The sequence below is a fragment of the Felis catus genome, chromosome B4 (genome assembly GCF_018350175.1).
Source record: "Felis catus isolate Fca126 chromosome B4, F.catus_Fca126_mat1.0, whole genome shotgun sequence".
In the NCBI taxonomy this organism is placed as follows: Eukaryota; Metazoa; Chordata; class Mammalia; order Carnivora; family Felidae; genus Felis; species Felis catus.
The window spans coordinates 21,775,294-21,790,897 of NC_058374.1; the positions used below are offsets into that span (position 1 = coordinate 21,775,294).

Consider the following 15,604-nt stretch of genomic DNA (forward strand, 5'->3'; position numbering starts at 1 on the left):
AGAGGTCATTCTAAGGCATCCTTCACAGAAGGAGATGTCATCTCAAAGGGATATATTGTCTCAGACACCTTTAATCCATCTTTTTCTTTAAGTGGGATGCATCCTATTTTCTTTTAAACCTCACAACCTCTAGCAAACAAGCTGGTATCTCCATAGTGCAAATGACAGAAACTGAGTTCAGAGTCAAAGGATTATCAAGTCGAAACTAAGAGCTAAGGGAACATGGACCCCCACCACTAAGTGAGGCTGATTTTAAAGGCCTGGAGTCAAGTACACAATGGGTATTGTTTACTTTGAAACTCCAGCTCTCAGGCTTTTAAATGATCTTTTTAATGGTGTGGCTGCCTTTCCCGTGAGGGGATCGCACCTTCCCAGTGGGTGCTCAGGAGTATTACCCTTTTGAATAGCCAACAGGGCCCCCCGCTGATTCATGACCATTTGCAGAACAGGATCAGTCTCTGGGGTCCTTAATTTTTTTCCCTCTCCTGGTACAACAAGACGAATGCACTGAAACTGTGCCCAGGTTTTACTTCAACCATAGCATGAGATAAAGAGGATTTACAGGCAAAGAACTCCCTTGAACAGCAGCCAAAAAAGCAGATAACTTTTAAATAACACGATGTGGTGGAAGAAACTGCCTTGTGGCAATCTAGTTTTGAGAAAAACAGCAACTATTTACAGTAAAGTGTTGGCAAACTGTGTGTGTTTAGGCTCTAGGAAAGGCGGAAGGTCACCACGCTGCCTATGGGTTCTCTCTCATCGAGAACACTGACTTGAAGGTTACAGACAGAAGTTACATCTTTATTATTTATCTTCAACCAAGTTCAATTGATTTACAACAATCAGCCATATGACTCATTCACGTTGAATGGAAATGAATTCAAAGACGACATTAGAAGAAACATACAATGAGAAATTATCTAAATTATACAATTGTACCCCCTCACTTGAAACGGATTCAGACTTATAATAGATAATTGCTTTCTTGTACTGACGGGTTCTTTTCCTTTTCAGTATAAGGTGATTTACCTTCAGGTTTCCCTAAATAGTGAACTCTCTTAATGTTCTTAAAGTCTAATTAGTGTTCAAAAATCCTTTTCAGAAACATGTTTTGTGGAATATATCCACTGAATCAAATGAGGTTTGTTATGCTAAGACTCTCAACTTGTTAACATGGGAGAGCTGACAATTAGCATCCAACACCACAGTCCTTACGGGTAGTGCGTGAGGGTAATAACACCTAAGGACACTAATTTTTTTTTTAAGTTTGTCCATTTTTGAGAGAGAGAGTGAGAGAGAGCAGGAGAGGGTCCGAGAGAGAGGGAGAGAGAGAATCCCAAGCAGGCTCCGCCCTGCCAGCGCAGAGCCCAACAAGGGGCTCGAACCCACAAACTGTGAGCTCGTGACCTGAGCCGAAACCAAGAGCAGGTTGTTCAACCGACTGAGCCACTCAAGTGCCCCAGGACACTGATTTTTGAACATGCATAATATGAAGGGACAAAACGTCTCCTAGCCACGGAAATAACCACATAGACCGTAACAGCATCCAGGGAAGAAAGATGGTGAGTCTGAGGCGAGTAATAATCCAGATGCAAAAGAAGTGTCATCTACGCTACGGTAGGAGAATCCATTAGATGTCTCATCTCCTCTGGCCCTAGTTCACGTTCACCCACAATATTCTGATAGCTAGTTTGCTGCTCAAGTGCCTTAAGACCATGAAAGGAAGACCACTGGTTTAGAGGAAGTGACAGTGGTTTTCGTTACAAACTAATAGACACAGTTGGTGATCTCTGCAGGTGTGGACAGTGGCAAATTCCTGGACCAGGACTGTTGAAAACAAAATCCTGTACATTCAACCCAGAACTTCTATCGGCCAGCAAGTCTTTAGATGAGCAGTTCTCAAACGTTTCCACATCATGGCATATGAGGAAATGATAATATTTGTAAGTGCCCCTGAGGTGAACTTGAGGGCATTTGAGGAGTCACTATGGGGCTTTGTGCAAAAAAGATTGCATTCCCTTTATGTTACATATTGATGATAAGGCAAGAAAATAAAACTTAGTCGAAAATATTGCATATCGAGTTTGTAAAAAACTTACAGATAAAATGGCTTCACTCTTTTACGTGAAAAGTGGAGTTGGGTCCTGAGAATATTTTACACACACACACACACACACACACACACACACACACACACACCTGATTTGCAGCTCAAAACCGTTCCATGTAATTCCTGATCCGAACCTTTCACGTTCTTCATAGTTACCTTGGTCAGAAATTATGTTTACAGAAGCAGAGGTACCAAATAGCAGATTATCACTTTTTCTTCCATGAATGGAAACTGTTTTCTTGCCCTTTATCTTTGATCTTTTATTTTTTTAATGTTTATTTATTTATTTTGAGAGAGAGAGAGAGAGAGAAAGAGAAAGCATGAGTTGGGGAGGGGCAGAGAGAGAGAGAGAGAGAGAGAGAGAATCCCAACCAGGCTCCTCCCTGTCAATGTGAAGACCGATGCAGGGTTCGATCTCATGAGCCATGAGATGCTGACCGGAGCAGAAACCAAGAGTCGGCTACTTGACTGGCTGACTGAGACACCCAGGTGCCCCTGATCTTTGGTCTTTTAAAATCTTACTTTGCGGGTGCCTGGATGGCTCAGTTGGTTGGGCATCTGGTTCTTGATTTTGGCTCAGGTTATGATCTCGTGGTCCTGTGGATTCGAGCTCCACGTTGGGCTCTGTGCTGATGGTGCAGAGCCTGCTTGGGATTCTCTCTCTCTCTGTCTCTCTCTCTGTCTTTCTCTCCCTCTGTCCCTCCCTTGCTTGCACTGTCTCTGTCTCTCTCAAAATAAATAAACCTTCGCAGGTCTTAGAAAGCTATTATTGAAAAAAAAAAAACCCTAAAAATCTTCCTTCGTAGGTTTATCATTTTTAAAGAATGGAAGTCCTTCCTCTTTGACAAATGCAACATTGAAATGTTTTGTGATAATGAGTGGATTTTGAAGCCTTTAAAATGTTCTCATACTAAATATTTCAAAGTTTTCATCAAGTTTTTCTTCCAGCATAAAGATCTTGCCCCACTGGTCTTACTAATAATTTCGAGTTCAAATTCTAACAGTTACTAAACATCAGTCATGGTATTTTTTCTTTGAATGCATCAATATTGACACTACACGTTCATTTATTTCATGGGGTCCTCCCAATCTTGGGTCAAGTTCTTTAAGAAGCTCAACAACATTAGTTAACACATTTTGAAGCCACCATACCAACCCTCATATGTGCAAAGTAAGAATCATTTACACCCACACTTACACTCACAATTTCAATGGCTCTTTCAGCTCAGAGACTCCAGAAATTTTTCCTTGGTCATCCTCTTGGGTATGAACTGGTAGTATATGTTTCTGATCTCAATTTTTTGCATAAAGCTCTAAACAAGTGCGACTGTAGTGGCTTGAATTCACCGTTTTGAAAATATCATTTAATGTGGAATAGAGAACCATGGAAAATCTTTATGCCAACATTTCTCTGCATTTGTAATTGAAACACGAAGGCTTTCCTTGATGGGATTTGGGGGGACCAACATTAGCTTAACAATGAAATTGTCAATAGACATCTAAGCGTTGTACCTGATATATATTATTTGCTCTGGTACATTGACTCAGCACTATAAGTAGCTTATCTCAAGCGCTTTGTTTTGGTAACTCTTTGCAGAATAAACAATGTTTTGTTGTAGCGTTTCTCGTTAGGTGGCCCAACTGGATCTATTAACTGGGCACACTTTGTAATGCCTGTAGATTCAGCAATCATTTTTGATATCTAGATTAGTGTTAGCTCCATGGCGACTCACACGTCACAAATGCATCTATTTGTGGCACTACTCAAAAGTGACGTGTTTTCTATGCCTTTACTTTGCTTGCCCCAAACATAGACAATTTTAACACAGGCTATTAAGTTGAATAATCCTATACTTTGGTCTGTGAGCTGGCTTTAGCTATGAAATTGAGTCTTATCTCACGCAAGTGTAACTGACGTCATAAAAAAATGTCTTCTTTTTAAAAATTTAAGCTTGCAGATGCTTTAAGAAGTTCAAATATTTTTCCCTTTGAAGAGATAAGCTTTGTGGAAGGGAGCTGGTCTGATGTGCTAGGCATTGTTGCTTCGTTTGATAATTTTTCCATGACAAAAAAAAAAGGCTGAGGATTAAAAGAATTAATGAAGAGCATTAATGTGAATTTGAGATAAATCCTCATTATTCTGCGTGAAAGTGATTTAAGCCTCCTGATTCCTTGGCTTTCTTGGATGGCCACGTCTGCGGTGTTTTGCCCCAGATTTACTGAGATATAATTGACATACAGCATTGTATTAAGTATAAGGTGTACCACGTGATGTTTTGATATACATATTGCAAAATGAATATCACCACAAGGTTAGTGAACATATCCTTCACTTCACATAATTACTACTTTGTTGTGGTGGTGGTGGTGGTGAGATTGAAACTTTGTTCTCGTAGCAACTTTCAAGTACAGTTATTAACTACAGTCACCATGCTTTATCTTAGATCTCTGCAGCTTATGCGTCTTCTAACTGAATGTCTGTACCCTTTGACCAACATCTCTCCATTTTTCCCGACCCCTCAACCCTGGCAACCACCATTCCACTCCGTTTCTGTGAGTTCAATGTTTTTAGATTTCAAATATAAGTGGGATCATATAGTATTTGTCTTTCTCTGTCTTATTTCACTTGGCATAATGCCCTCGAGGTCCATCCACGTTGTCGCAAATGGCAGGATTTCCTTCTTCTTTATAGCTGAATGGTATTCCATTGTGTACACTTACTTTCTTTATCCTTTCGTCCGTCCATGGGCATTTAGTTTGTTTCCATGTCTTGGTTATTGTGAATAGTGCTTTGCAACACTGTTTTGAAAGTCATCTCTGACAGTTCAGTCCAGAACCTGTCACTCCAGCCCTTGCAACAATCCTATAAATCTCTAAATCCCTGCCAACTAGACTAGATTTTGCTGTCCGCAGTAGAACTTCAAATGATACAATGACTGGTACCAGAAGTGGCTGCTGACTTCAGAAATTCAAAGACATAAATCTGGAACTGGTTGTTTAATCTGAGTGGATCTGAAAACAGTGAAGAGATCTTGAGTTTACCTTGAGAGGATGTCTTATGGGACTCACATGTGGTCTCTTAGAGAGAAGTAACTTTTGGAGACAATTTTGACAGACCAAGCCGCTACTGACATGGCACAGTTATGGCCATGGACAAAAGCACCACCAGGGATGTGAGATGGGTGAAATTCTTCTAATTATATTTAGTAGTTCGGAGACAGGAAATGACAGCCTTAGAGTTTTCAGTTTTAAGCCATGGCTTAGTTCCAACGACTGCCATACGATGACATCTTATCTCTTGTAACCACAGTCTGGATCTGTAGATTTCTGATTTATCATGTGTGCCGAACTCATAGCTTCACCAGGTTTCTGAAAAGATCTAGAAGCAGCGACCAACCCAGTAGCAATGAGAAGCCCTCGTGTTTAACTTATGGTCTCTAAATTTAATTTTCCACCATGACGAACCCGGGCAGAAAATTTTTCCAAGTTATGTATGGTAAGTGACTTGTCCCCAGAAATATAGAGGACTATTATGAGTCAATAGTAATAAGACAAACAACCCGTTATGAGTAGGACAAATGTTTGAACAAATACTTCACAAAATAAGTTATAGAAATGGTTAACAAAAACCTAGAATGAGCTCATCATTAGTCATGAAGGAAATACAAATGAAAACCAGAAGGATACACCACTACACATCCAACAGAACGGCTGAAATTTATAAATTTTTTAATGTCTATTTTTGAGAGAGGGAGAGACAGAGACAGAGAGACAGAGAGAGAGGGCGAGCATGAGGGGAGGAGGGGCAGAGAGAGAGGGAGACACAGAAACCGAAGCAGGCTCCAGGCTCTGAGCTGTCAGCACAGGCTCCAACATGGGACTTGAACCCACAAACCGTGAGATCACGACCTGAGCCGAAGTTGGATACTCAACTGACTGAGCCACCCGGGCTCCTGGAATGGCTAAAATTGAAGGGCCTGCCAATACCAAGTGCTGTAGAACATAGGAAGCAATTGGATGGCTCACTCATTGGTGGTGAGTATGCAAATACAGTATAGATCCTTTGGAAAAACAGTTTGGCAAGTTCTCATAACATCAAGCATACACATGGCATAAGACCCAGAAATCCCATTCTTGGGTATTTTCCCAAGGAAGGAGAAACATATGTTCACACAAAAACCTGTGTATAAATGTTTAGAGCAGATTTATTGATAACAGTCCAAAACTGGAAAGAACCCAAGTGTCCATCAACCAGTGATTGGATGTTGTATATCCGCGTAGTGCAGTCGTCCTCAGCGACAGAAAGGGACAAGCTCCTGATATATGCAACACCATGAACAAATCTTAAAAGGTAAATTAAGGAAGCCAGACACAAGAGGTAGCATGTTGCATGGTGCAACCGATAAGACATCTTAAAAATACAAAATTATAGGGAGAGAAAACAGACCAGTTTTTCCCGGAGAAGAGGGCTGGAGGGAGAGGTCTGACTTCAAAGGGGCATGAAGGAAATTTGGGAGGGTGGAAATGCTGTACATCTTCATTGTGATAACAGTTACACAGCTGTAAACATTTGCCCAAACTCATCCAGCCATATATGTTCAAGTAAAAAGGACCAAGGCTGGGGGACGGACAGAGGCAGGCAAGGGACGGGGTTTGGAAAGTATGAGAGGAATTCAGGAGAGGGAGAGTTTTGTTCTGTTTTGTTTTTTTACTAAAGTCAATCAAAGGGTCTTGTATGAAGACGGCATTTGAGCTGGGCTTCGTTAAGTAAAACAAAAGAGTATTCCAGGGGTTACACGAGTTGCGGATGACCTGGCAAACAGTAGGTGCTTAATAAATATTTGTGGAATAGACGCAACGATGAAGGGACAGTGAGCGAAATCCAGAGGAGAAAAGTATGGAAAAATTGGGGGTGACAGTCGGCTTGGCTGGGACTTGTGTTGGGGGAGAGAGGTGGGCGGCCCAAATAGGGAATGGGCAGACGGTTTTGCATACCAGGCTAATAAGTTCAGACTTTATTTTTAGGAAGCCGACTGAAGTTTGAATAGGGGAGTGACACGCCTAGAATGAGAAGTTCCGGAAGGCTGATCTGCCTCTGGTATGGTCTCTCGTATCGATGCAGGAATAGGAGGCAGAGAGGAACCGAAGCCATCAGACGTCAAAAATGGTGGCCCGGATTGGGGTGACCGTAAGGATTAAAGAGGAGGAATAGATTAGGAGACAAAATGAAGAGGGCCCGTTGACCTCACTGCCGATTGGAGTGGAGGAGGGTGGAGGACGAAGAAGGGAAACTGAGGTCTTAGGCCGTTGGGAAGGGTGGCATCAAGAGGAAAGAAAGGTGGAAGAGGAGGAGATTTTGACGGGCCAACACAAGTGCCGTGAGGGCAGACTGGACGCCCTAGGGCCTGGAAAGTGGGCCACGCAGGGGTGCGGCTTAGGGGAGCCTGGACAGGGGGCGGTGATGCGGCAGCCATCGGCCCAGATTCCGGCTGGGGCCTGTCTTTGGGGGAAAGCGCTAGCATCCCAGAGTACGCGAATCCAGAGCCGGTCCGCGGGCCAGAGGCTGAGGCTGGACTGCCTGCTGATTTCCAGTGTTCACCCGGACTGGCCGCGAAGAGCAGGGTTCCCGTGTCCACCCCGCGCAAAGCTCTGGACTCGGAGCTCAAGGAGCCTTCGCTGCAGACCGCTTACCCAAGGCGGGACGGGGGGCGCGCGCGCAGCCCAGCGCGAGCTTTCAGGGCCGAGGCGCGCGCAGGCGCGGCCGGTGTCGCCTAGCAACCAAGAGCAACAGTGGCCTCGGAGGCGCGCGCGGACGGCGGCGGGTGCGGTTCTCCGGGCGCGAGGGGCCGCCGCTCGGCGGGATCCGCCGGCAGGTAAAGGCGGGCGTGCGGCTGCGCGGCTACTCCCGCGGTTTGGAGGGGCCCGGGGCCGAGGTCCCCGCAGAATTTGGGCAAGGGGGAGGTGCCCAGCGCGTGGGCGCCTCTGGGACAACCGACGGAACGAATGCCTCGTTGGGGGTTGTCGGTCCCTGCCCTGTGCGCCCGGTATCAGCCGGGGATCCGGGTGGGTTTCCTAAGCATCCTGGCCTCCTTCCGTTTAACAGGTGACAAAACAGGCCCCGAGAGGGGATCTGAGAGCCTGAGATGCGGTTCCGTGCCTCCCAGCAACTCAGGAAACGAGTCCCCCCTGGCTGTAGTCTTCCCCCTTCCTTCACAGTTTTTAAAATAAGGCTCCTCCTCAGAAAACATTTAAGATCGCACAGGCTGAAAGCTCACAAAGAAGTACAAACGGTCGGCAAATTTGTGGGGGGAAAGCGTGGCTCCTTTCTAATGACGGAGGAGGTGGCCATTTAAAGCAGATTTGTTTTTGTGCTCAGGGCGGTGAAGTTCATGCCTTTTCATCCAGTTATTTGCCTTTCTCTTAAAGAAGCAGTTGAGGACGTGGATGAACATTTTATGTCTAAGGGGGTTCATTGCAGCCTTATCCATAATTTCAGGAAATGAGAAACAAATGTTCAACAATAGGGGACTGTCTAGATACACAGTGGATTTGACAATAGTATTTTAAATGACATGATATGCTGATTCACTGGAGATGATTGGAGCAATGAATGGACACAGAGATTTCACGAACCTGTCCATTAGTGTAAAAAAACAGCAGGAAGGGAGGATGAGCCCTGGGTGTTGTCTCTAAGTGATGAAGCACGGGAATCTACCCCCCAAACCAAGAGCACACTGTACAGCCGGTATGTTAGCCAGTTGGACAATAAATTATATCAGAAAAAAAAAAAAAAAAAAGAATATAGTAGGCAAATGGTTCCAGGAAAGGAAGTTGAGAATAAGGAGATCGAAACCCATGTAGCATGGTACAATCCCTATAGAAAACACACAAAAAGGAACTATCCTGAAACAGTGCTAATCTCCCTGAGTTTATTCCTGAGTGATTTTTTTTTTTATTCCATGTGCCCTTCCTTGTTTTCCAAATTTGCTGTAATGAAATGTAGTCTGTATAACTGGACAGTAGACACAGAACTATACAGTTAAGCAGGGTTAAAATGGTAAATTTTATGTTGTGTGTATTTTAGCACAATCGAAAACATCACTGGGAAGGGTGGTAAAATAGTCAAGGAAAGCAGGTGTGCTTCAAAAAGTCAAAGGGATTTTTTGTTTTTAATTTTTAAAGTGTTTGTTTATTTTTGAAGGAGAGAGAGACGGAGTGTGAACAGGGGAGGGGCAGGGAGAGTGGGAGACACAAAATCCGGAGCAGGCTCCAGGCTCTGAGCTGTCAGCACAGAGGGCCATGCGGGTTCTCTTGAACCCACAGACTTGAGAGATCATGACCTGAGCCAAAGTCAGATGCTTAACTGACTGAGCCACCCAGGCGCCCCAGGATTTGTTTTCTTAATGTGGCGTCTCTGGAGCTTTAGAGGCAAACAAATCTTTAAAGAATAAACGAACATAAGATAATGTGGTTGTATCGTGTTGATTTTAAGTGAAATGTTGAATTTACAACGTTAAAAAAAAACACCTTACGGTCATCTTTGAGGCTCATCGCCCCTGATCTATGTCAGCTAAATACTTTGTCCCCCATTAACTACTATACTCAATTTGGTAATAAAAACACAAACTAAATGCTTCCTACTTTATGGTACTGCCTGGGATCGACTCCATTGCTGTCGTCCTGTGTTAAGGCAATTCTAACCTCTGTACTCTTCATTATGCAGTTACTCAAAGCCACTGTCCTGAAATGGGAAAAAAATCAGTTCCTGAGTGAAAATCAGATGATGTACAGTAATTTAATGCAAGTATAATTCAGTTCTTCTTAAACATTATTCATAAGGAGTTCTTCTGTAAATCAAAGGCTGCTCTACCTTGGAGTCGATTACGAAGCACTCTAAAATTTCTTTTTCCTAGAGATTAATCGCAAGATAGATTTGCATTTGTCCAGAATGGTTTCTGTCCATCTGCCTGGAATATCATAAACCCAAAATCTAGGGTCTGTGTGCTTTTCAAACACCTATGAAAGATGTTTGAGTTTTGAAAAAAGTATTGCCTCTAAAATCTGAAAAGAAACTTGAAAAATTAATGGAAATGTTTTAATATTAAATTATATTTGAGAACAGTTTTCTCATTTTGCAAGAAGTTTGAGGCATACAACCTGCTGAATAATTTCAAATGCTTGATTTCAAAACTTTATGTGATGAAAATCGTATTTAATGGGGAATGTGGGTACATTTTAATGTTTTAATATACTGGATGTGAGGGAGGGCATCACAGTGTCAGCTTGCCCGGACCCTCAAAGATCTTGAAATTTATGTGACCTGAACTGAGGGATCTGGATGTCTTTCAGAAGCCCCTAGGAGCTTCTGTGAACATGTGGCGTTTTAAAACATGTGATAAATTCTGGTTAGTGCCTCTAGTGCTAAGAGTTGCTTTTGTCCCTTGAGAGACCATCTGAACCAATCCTGACATTGTAGATTCTCACCAAAGATTTTTGACTTCCCAGAATTTTCTGGAAACTGTACTAATTTCCCCGAGACAGGTTTGTAGCATCTGAGATTGCCCAAATGCCAAACATAAACTCCCATTGGAGAAAACTCGAAAGGTTTCTAGAGTTGTTTATTCTAACCGTCCCCAACAACTTGGAAAGTCCTCTGTACCCAGATGGGGTTACTGCTCTGTGGTTTATCAGCTGTCAGTACCAATCCTTTGACTTTTTGTCTGCACAGTTATGGACCTACGAGGGCAGGTAGAAACAGGTCTTGTAAGCAGTAACCCCAACTTCTCCAGAATACATCTCTTCAGATTCTCAATTACTTTTTTTTTTTTTTATTGAGCTATGGATTATATTAGAGAGAACTTCTGGTTATCTGGGAAAATGACACCAACGTTCATTTGGAGTTGCCTTGTCTTGGGTATCAGTCACAAAGTCATACTCCCAGGAAAAACAGAGTTCATGATTTTTATGCATATCGAATAGCTACCATGTACCAGATACTGTTGGGATAGATCAGTGCAGGAAAGCAGACAAAAATCCACCCCTTTGTGGCAGAACATTCTTGGAGTTCTCAAAAGTAAATTGGATTTAGTCTCCTAGGCACCCCATCAGTGAGCTATATGCATGGTAGACTGTTTCCCGTTATGTAAGTGAAAGTTATGCCATGGATGTGTTCTCTTCCTTACAAGCTGGAAGCCAGGACTGATGCCCAACAATCTTAACAGTAAGTTCCTTAAAAACTGTGGCGTTTGAAATAAGACTGCAGGTAACATATTTGTACATGTACGACCATTTCTACCTATATCACATCATCTCTTTTTTAGGTAAAATTTATTATTTTTTTTTAATTTATTTTTTTTTCAACGTTTATTTATTTTTGGGACAGAGAGAGACAGAGCATGAACGGGGGAGGGGCAGAGAGAGAGGGAGACACAGAATCGGAAGCAGGCTCCAGGCTCTGAGCCATCAGCCCAGAGCCTGACGCGGGGCTCGAACTCACGGACCGCGAGATCGTGACCTGGCTGAAGTCGGACGCTTAACCGACTGCGCCACCCAGGCGCCCCATGGTAAAATTTAAATGAGGAAATAAATCTCCTTCGAAGGGCATGCATAGGTAACTGAGAGATTTGTGCATATACAAGGTACAAATGACACTTTAACTAATTACTGCATCTTTTTCCAGAATGGGTAAAAAGGTAAAGAAGGAAGCGGAACCCCCTCCTAAGGATGTGGTAAGTTTCTGATTTTAAGACTAGTAGCCCGTTAACAACCAGTTTTAAAAATAAATTGTTCCAACTGTTTGGCATGTACCAGCATATACATGAGTACACATTGGCAGAAGTCCAAAGTCTGACTAATGATAAGATTAGTTAGAGAAATCTAACATTATATAAACAAACATTTACAACGTTGTCATTACATAATCAGCACAATTAGAGAGTAATTATTAGCGTTTCCAGGATGCGGATGGCGTGTTTATGGGCCTAGTTAATGACCAAATAGTTTTGGTTTGTTCTTTTAAATATTTTAAATTGATATTTGCTGGTCCCTCATTTATGTTAATCATCCAAGTGCGTTTTCAAAAATAACTAGGAGTTTATGCTATAGCTATTAGCTCTGTATATGAGGTTGTCTGAAATGACCATTTGAACATCAGAAGGCTTGTATTTTCCAGTTCTATGGAGAGAAAAGTCTGGGTTCATCATCTTTTTCTGTTCCAGATGTTTGAGTAATACATTGCCTAAAACACAAAGCCCTGTCTCTCTTTTCAAAGTATGTTTTTATCTTATTTCTCTAAGGTTTATGAATTACCAAAAGATTATGTTAAAAATAAAAAATGAACTTGGACAGTTTTCAGATTAGAAACTTATTTTGAGGGACACCTGCCTGGCTCAGTCAGTGGAGCGTGTGACTCTGGATCTCGGGGTTGTGAATTCGAGCCCCACGTTGGGTATAGAGATTACTCAAAAATCAAATCTTAGGGGCACCTGGGTGGCTCAGGCAGTTGAGCGTCCGACTTTGGCTCAGGTCATGATCTCACGGTTCGCGAGTTCGAGCCCCGCGTCGGGCTCTGTGCTGACAGCTCGGAGCCTGGAGGCTGTTTCGGATTCTGTGTCTCCCTCTCTCTCTGCCCCTCCCCCGCTCCCTCAAAAATAAATAAACATTAAAATAAATGAAGAGATGAAAAATCTTTAAGAGCGAAAAGAAACTCATTTTGAAACAGACAAATTACTTGATTTTCTTCAAGTAAAATGTGACTGAAAAAAAGTGTTTATGGTCCGTCAGTAGACTCACAGGGATTTTACAGTTTGAAGGAAGCTGGGCTTAGTGCAAGGTCTTTCCAACAGCGCTGGAGCTTTGCGGTTACAAATGTGAGCTACGTCCCAGCCCTGCGTCTCCTGACCTGTGTTATTTGGCACAGCGTTGCCAAATGTGGCCATGTTCTTTCAGTTCTTGTTTGAAATTTCTTCAGTGTGAATTGTGAGGCCCAACTCGTTTTGGTTGTTGTGTGAATTAAAATGAAGTGAAGCTCATCACGGTTCTCAGTGCCTGGCACATAGTTAACACTACTAAATAAGACCTAATGTTGCGGGTCTCCTTTCGACTCTGATACACAGACCCACACAGACACACACCTATGTAACTTCCTGTGTTTGATCCTTCAGTACAGTTGGGAACGAAGACTCCAGAAGTATCTGTCTGGGGGCACCTGGGTGGCTCAGTCGGTTAACCGTCTGACTCTTGAGTTCGGCTCAGGTCATGATCTCACGGTTCCGGAGATCTGGCCCTGCGACGGGCTTTGTGCTGATACTGTGGAGCTGGCTTGGGATTCTCGCTCTCCCTCTCCCTCTCCACTGCTTCTGTGCACTCTCTCTCTCAAAAGAAATAAACTTAAAAAAATAAAACGAGATGAAGGAGAAGCATCTGTCTGCTCAGGTCTAGGAACACTTCGCAGAGATAGATGGCCATTGTGGTTCACGGTACAGTTTCATCATTCCATTTGCTCTCTTTTGGACATCCTCCTAAAATGTTCCAAATTCTCTTATTTTTTTTCATTGCCACTTAAGTTTGAATTATCCCTTTTTGCTGCAAAATAGCATTTTTAGAAAAAAGATTTTATTTTTAAGTAATCCCTACGCCCAGCATGGGGCTCGAACTCAACAACCCCGACTGAGCCAGCCATTTTCCCCGGTCAATATCATTATTGACCTCTTATTACCAGAAAGTGGACTAATGAACACAGTACTTGATGACAAACATTTTCTGATTAAAATTAGAATTAAGGGACCATTAAACAATAGGTATATTTGTCTAATACACTTCCTATAATTTTGTAATGTTTTGCTGGCTTGTCCTCTGTATTCCAGTCCTTGGGGGGCACAATCAAGGACTTGAGAAACAGTTTTAAACCTAGCGTTAACAGAAAACTAGCTCTTCTTTCTCAGTTCATGAGAGCCTTAGGGACAGCCAAAGCATGTGTAGTGGCCAATGTCAAAGAAATTGCTGTCTATGTTTTCTTCTTGGAGCTTTATGCTTTTAGGTCTCATAGTTGCATCTTTTCGTCCATTTTGGGCTTATTTCTGTGTACGGTGTAAGAAAGTGGTCCAGTTTCATGGTTTGTGTGACCATGTAAGCCTGGGTTTATTTCCGGGCTCTCTATTATGTTCCATTGATCTATGTGCCTTATTTCTGTGCCAGAAACATACTGTTTTGATGACGACCGCTTTGTAGTACGTCTTGAAATCTGGGATTGCGATACCTCCAGCTTTGTTCTACTTTCTCAAGGTTGCTTTGGCTATTTGGGATATTGTGTGGTTCCATACAGATTTTAGTATTATTTGTTCTAGTTCTGTGACAAATGTTGTTGGTATTTTGATAGGGATTGCACTAAGTATCCATCCATAGATGAATGGGTAGAGAAGATGTGGTATATATATATATATATATATATATATATATATATATACAATGGAATATTACCTAGAGATAAAGAGGATGCGGTCTTGCTGTTTGCAACAATATGGATGGAGCTAGAGGGTATAATGCTACAGGAAGTAAGTCAGAGAAAAATAAATACCCTGATTTCAGTCAAAAGTGGAATTTAAGGAAAAAAAGAGATAAACAACAACAACAAACAGACTCTAAATACAGGGAAAAAACTAGTTAGTGGTTGCCAGAGGGGAGATAGGTGGGAAATGGGAGAGATTAAGAGGCTACTTATAGTGGGGCGCCTGGGTGACTCAGTTAAGCGTCCGACTTCGGCTCAGGTCACGATCTTGCGGTCCGTGAGTTCTAGCCCCGCGTCGGGCTCTGTGCTGACAGCTCGGAGCCTGGAACCTGCTTCAGATTCTGTGTCTCCCTCTCTTTCTGCCCCTCCCCTGTTCCCACTTTCTCTCTCTCTCTCTCTCTCTCTCTCTCTCTCTCTCTCTCTCTCTCAAAAATAAATATTAAAAAAGAGTATACTTACTGTGATGAGTACTGAAAAATGGATAGAATTGTTGAATCATTACATTGTACACCATAAGCTAGTATAACACCGTAGGTTAATTATGCTTTTTAAAAAAGTAGAGTGATCCAAAAAGAAAAGGATGTATATAACCATTACCAATGGGCCTTGACCATGGCCTTTCCTCTTAGTCCTTCCATACTTCTCTTACTCTGACTATATGTTAATAAAGCTGGCAGATTAGTGTTAAACTATGTAACCACTTTCTATCTTGTGAATTCAAATACTTCAAAACAGTATACCACAATGTCAACTGTCTGAACTTGGCATTTGTGCTAAGGTATACCTCTTCAAAGTCTATGAAAGGGTTCTTGTACAGAGTATAAAAGAAAACCAAATTTCAAAGATGGATGTATAACTGCTTTAAAAAATTAACTTTCCTGTGCCAACTAATAACAACTGGCTTCTTATTTCCAAAGATTCGTGTTGTTATTAGTTTTTTGTATACTAGTTAAAATGGGTAATGGGGACAGAAAGAAGAATGTTCAGTT

General features: G+C 42.3%; 1 protein-coding gene across 29 annotated transcripts in view; it reads left to right on the forward strand.

Annotated features, from left to right (window-relative positions):
• Positions 1-7,888: 7,888 nt before the first annotated feature.
• ARMC3 (armadillo repeat containing 3) overlaps positions 7,889-15,604 on the forward strand; it is a 97,906-nt gene continuing 90,190 nt past the window's right edge. For 8 of the 29 annotated variants that reach the window (XM_045060996.1, XM_045061006.1, XM_045060997.1 and 5 more), the window contains exons 1-2: positions 8,881-9,910; positions 11,790-11,838. In XM_045060996.1, coding sequence (XP_044916931.1) covers positions 9,741-9,910; positions 11,790-11,838 — 219 coding nt within the window. In that variant the 5' untranslated portion in view covers positions 8,881-9,740. The other 21 variants (XM_045061011.1, XR_006600349.1, XR_006600347.1 and 18 more) reach the window with 13 other exon arrangements.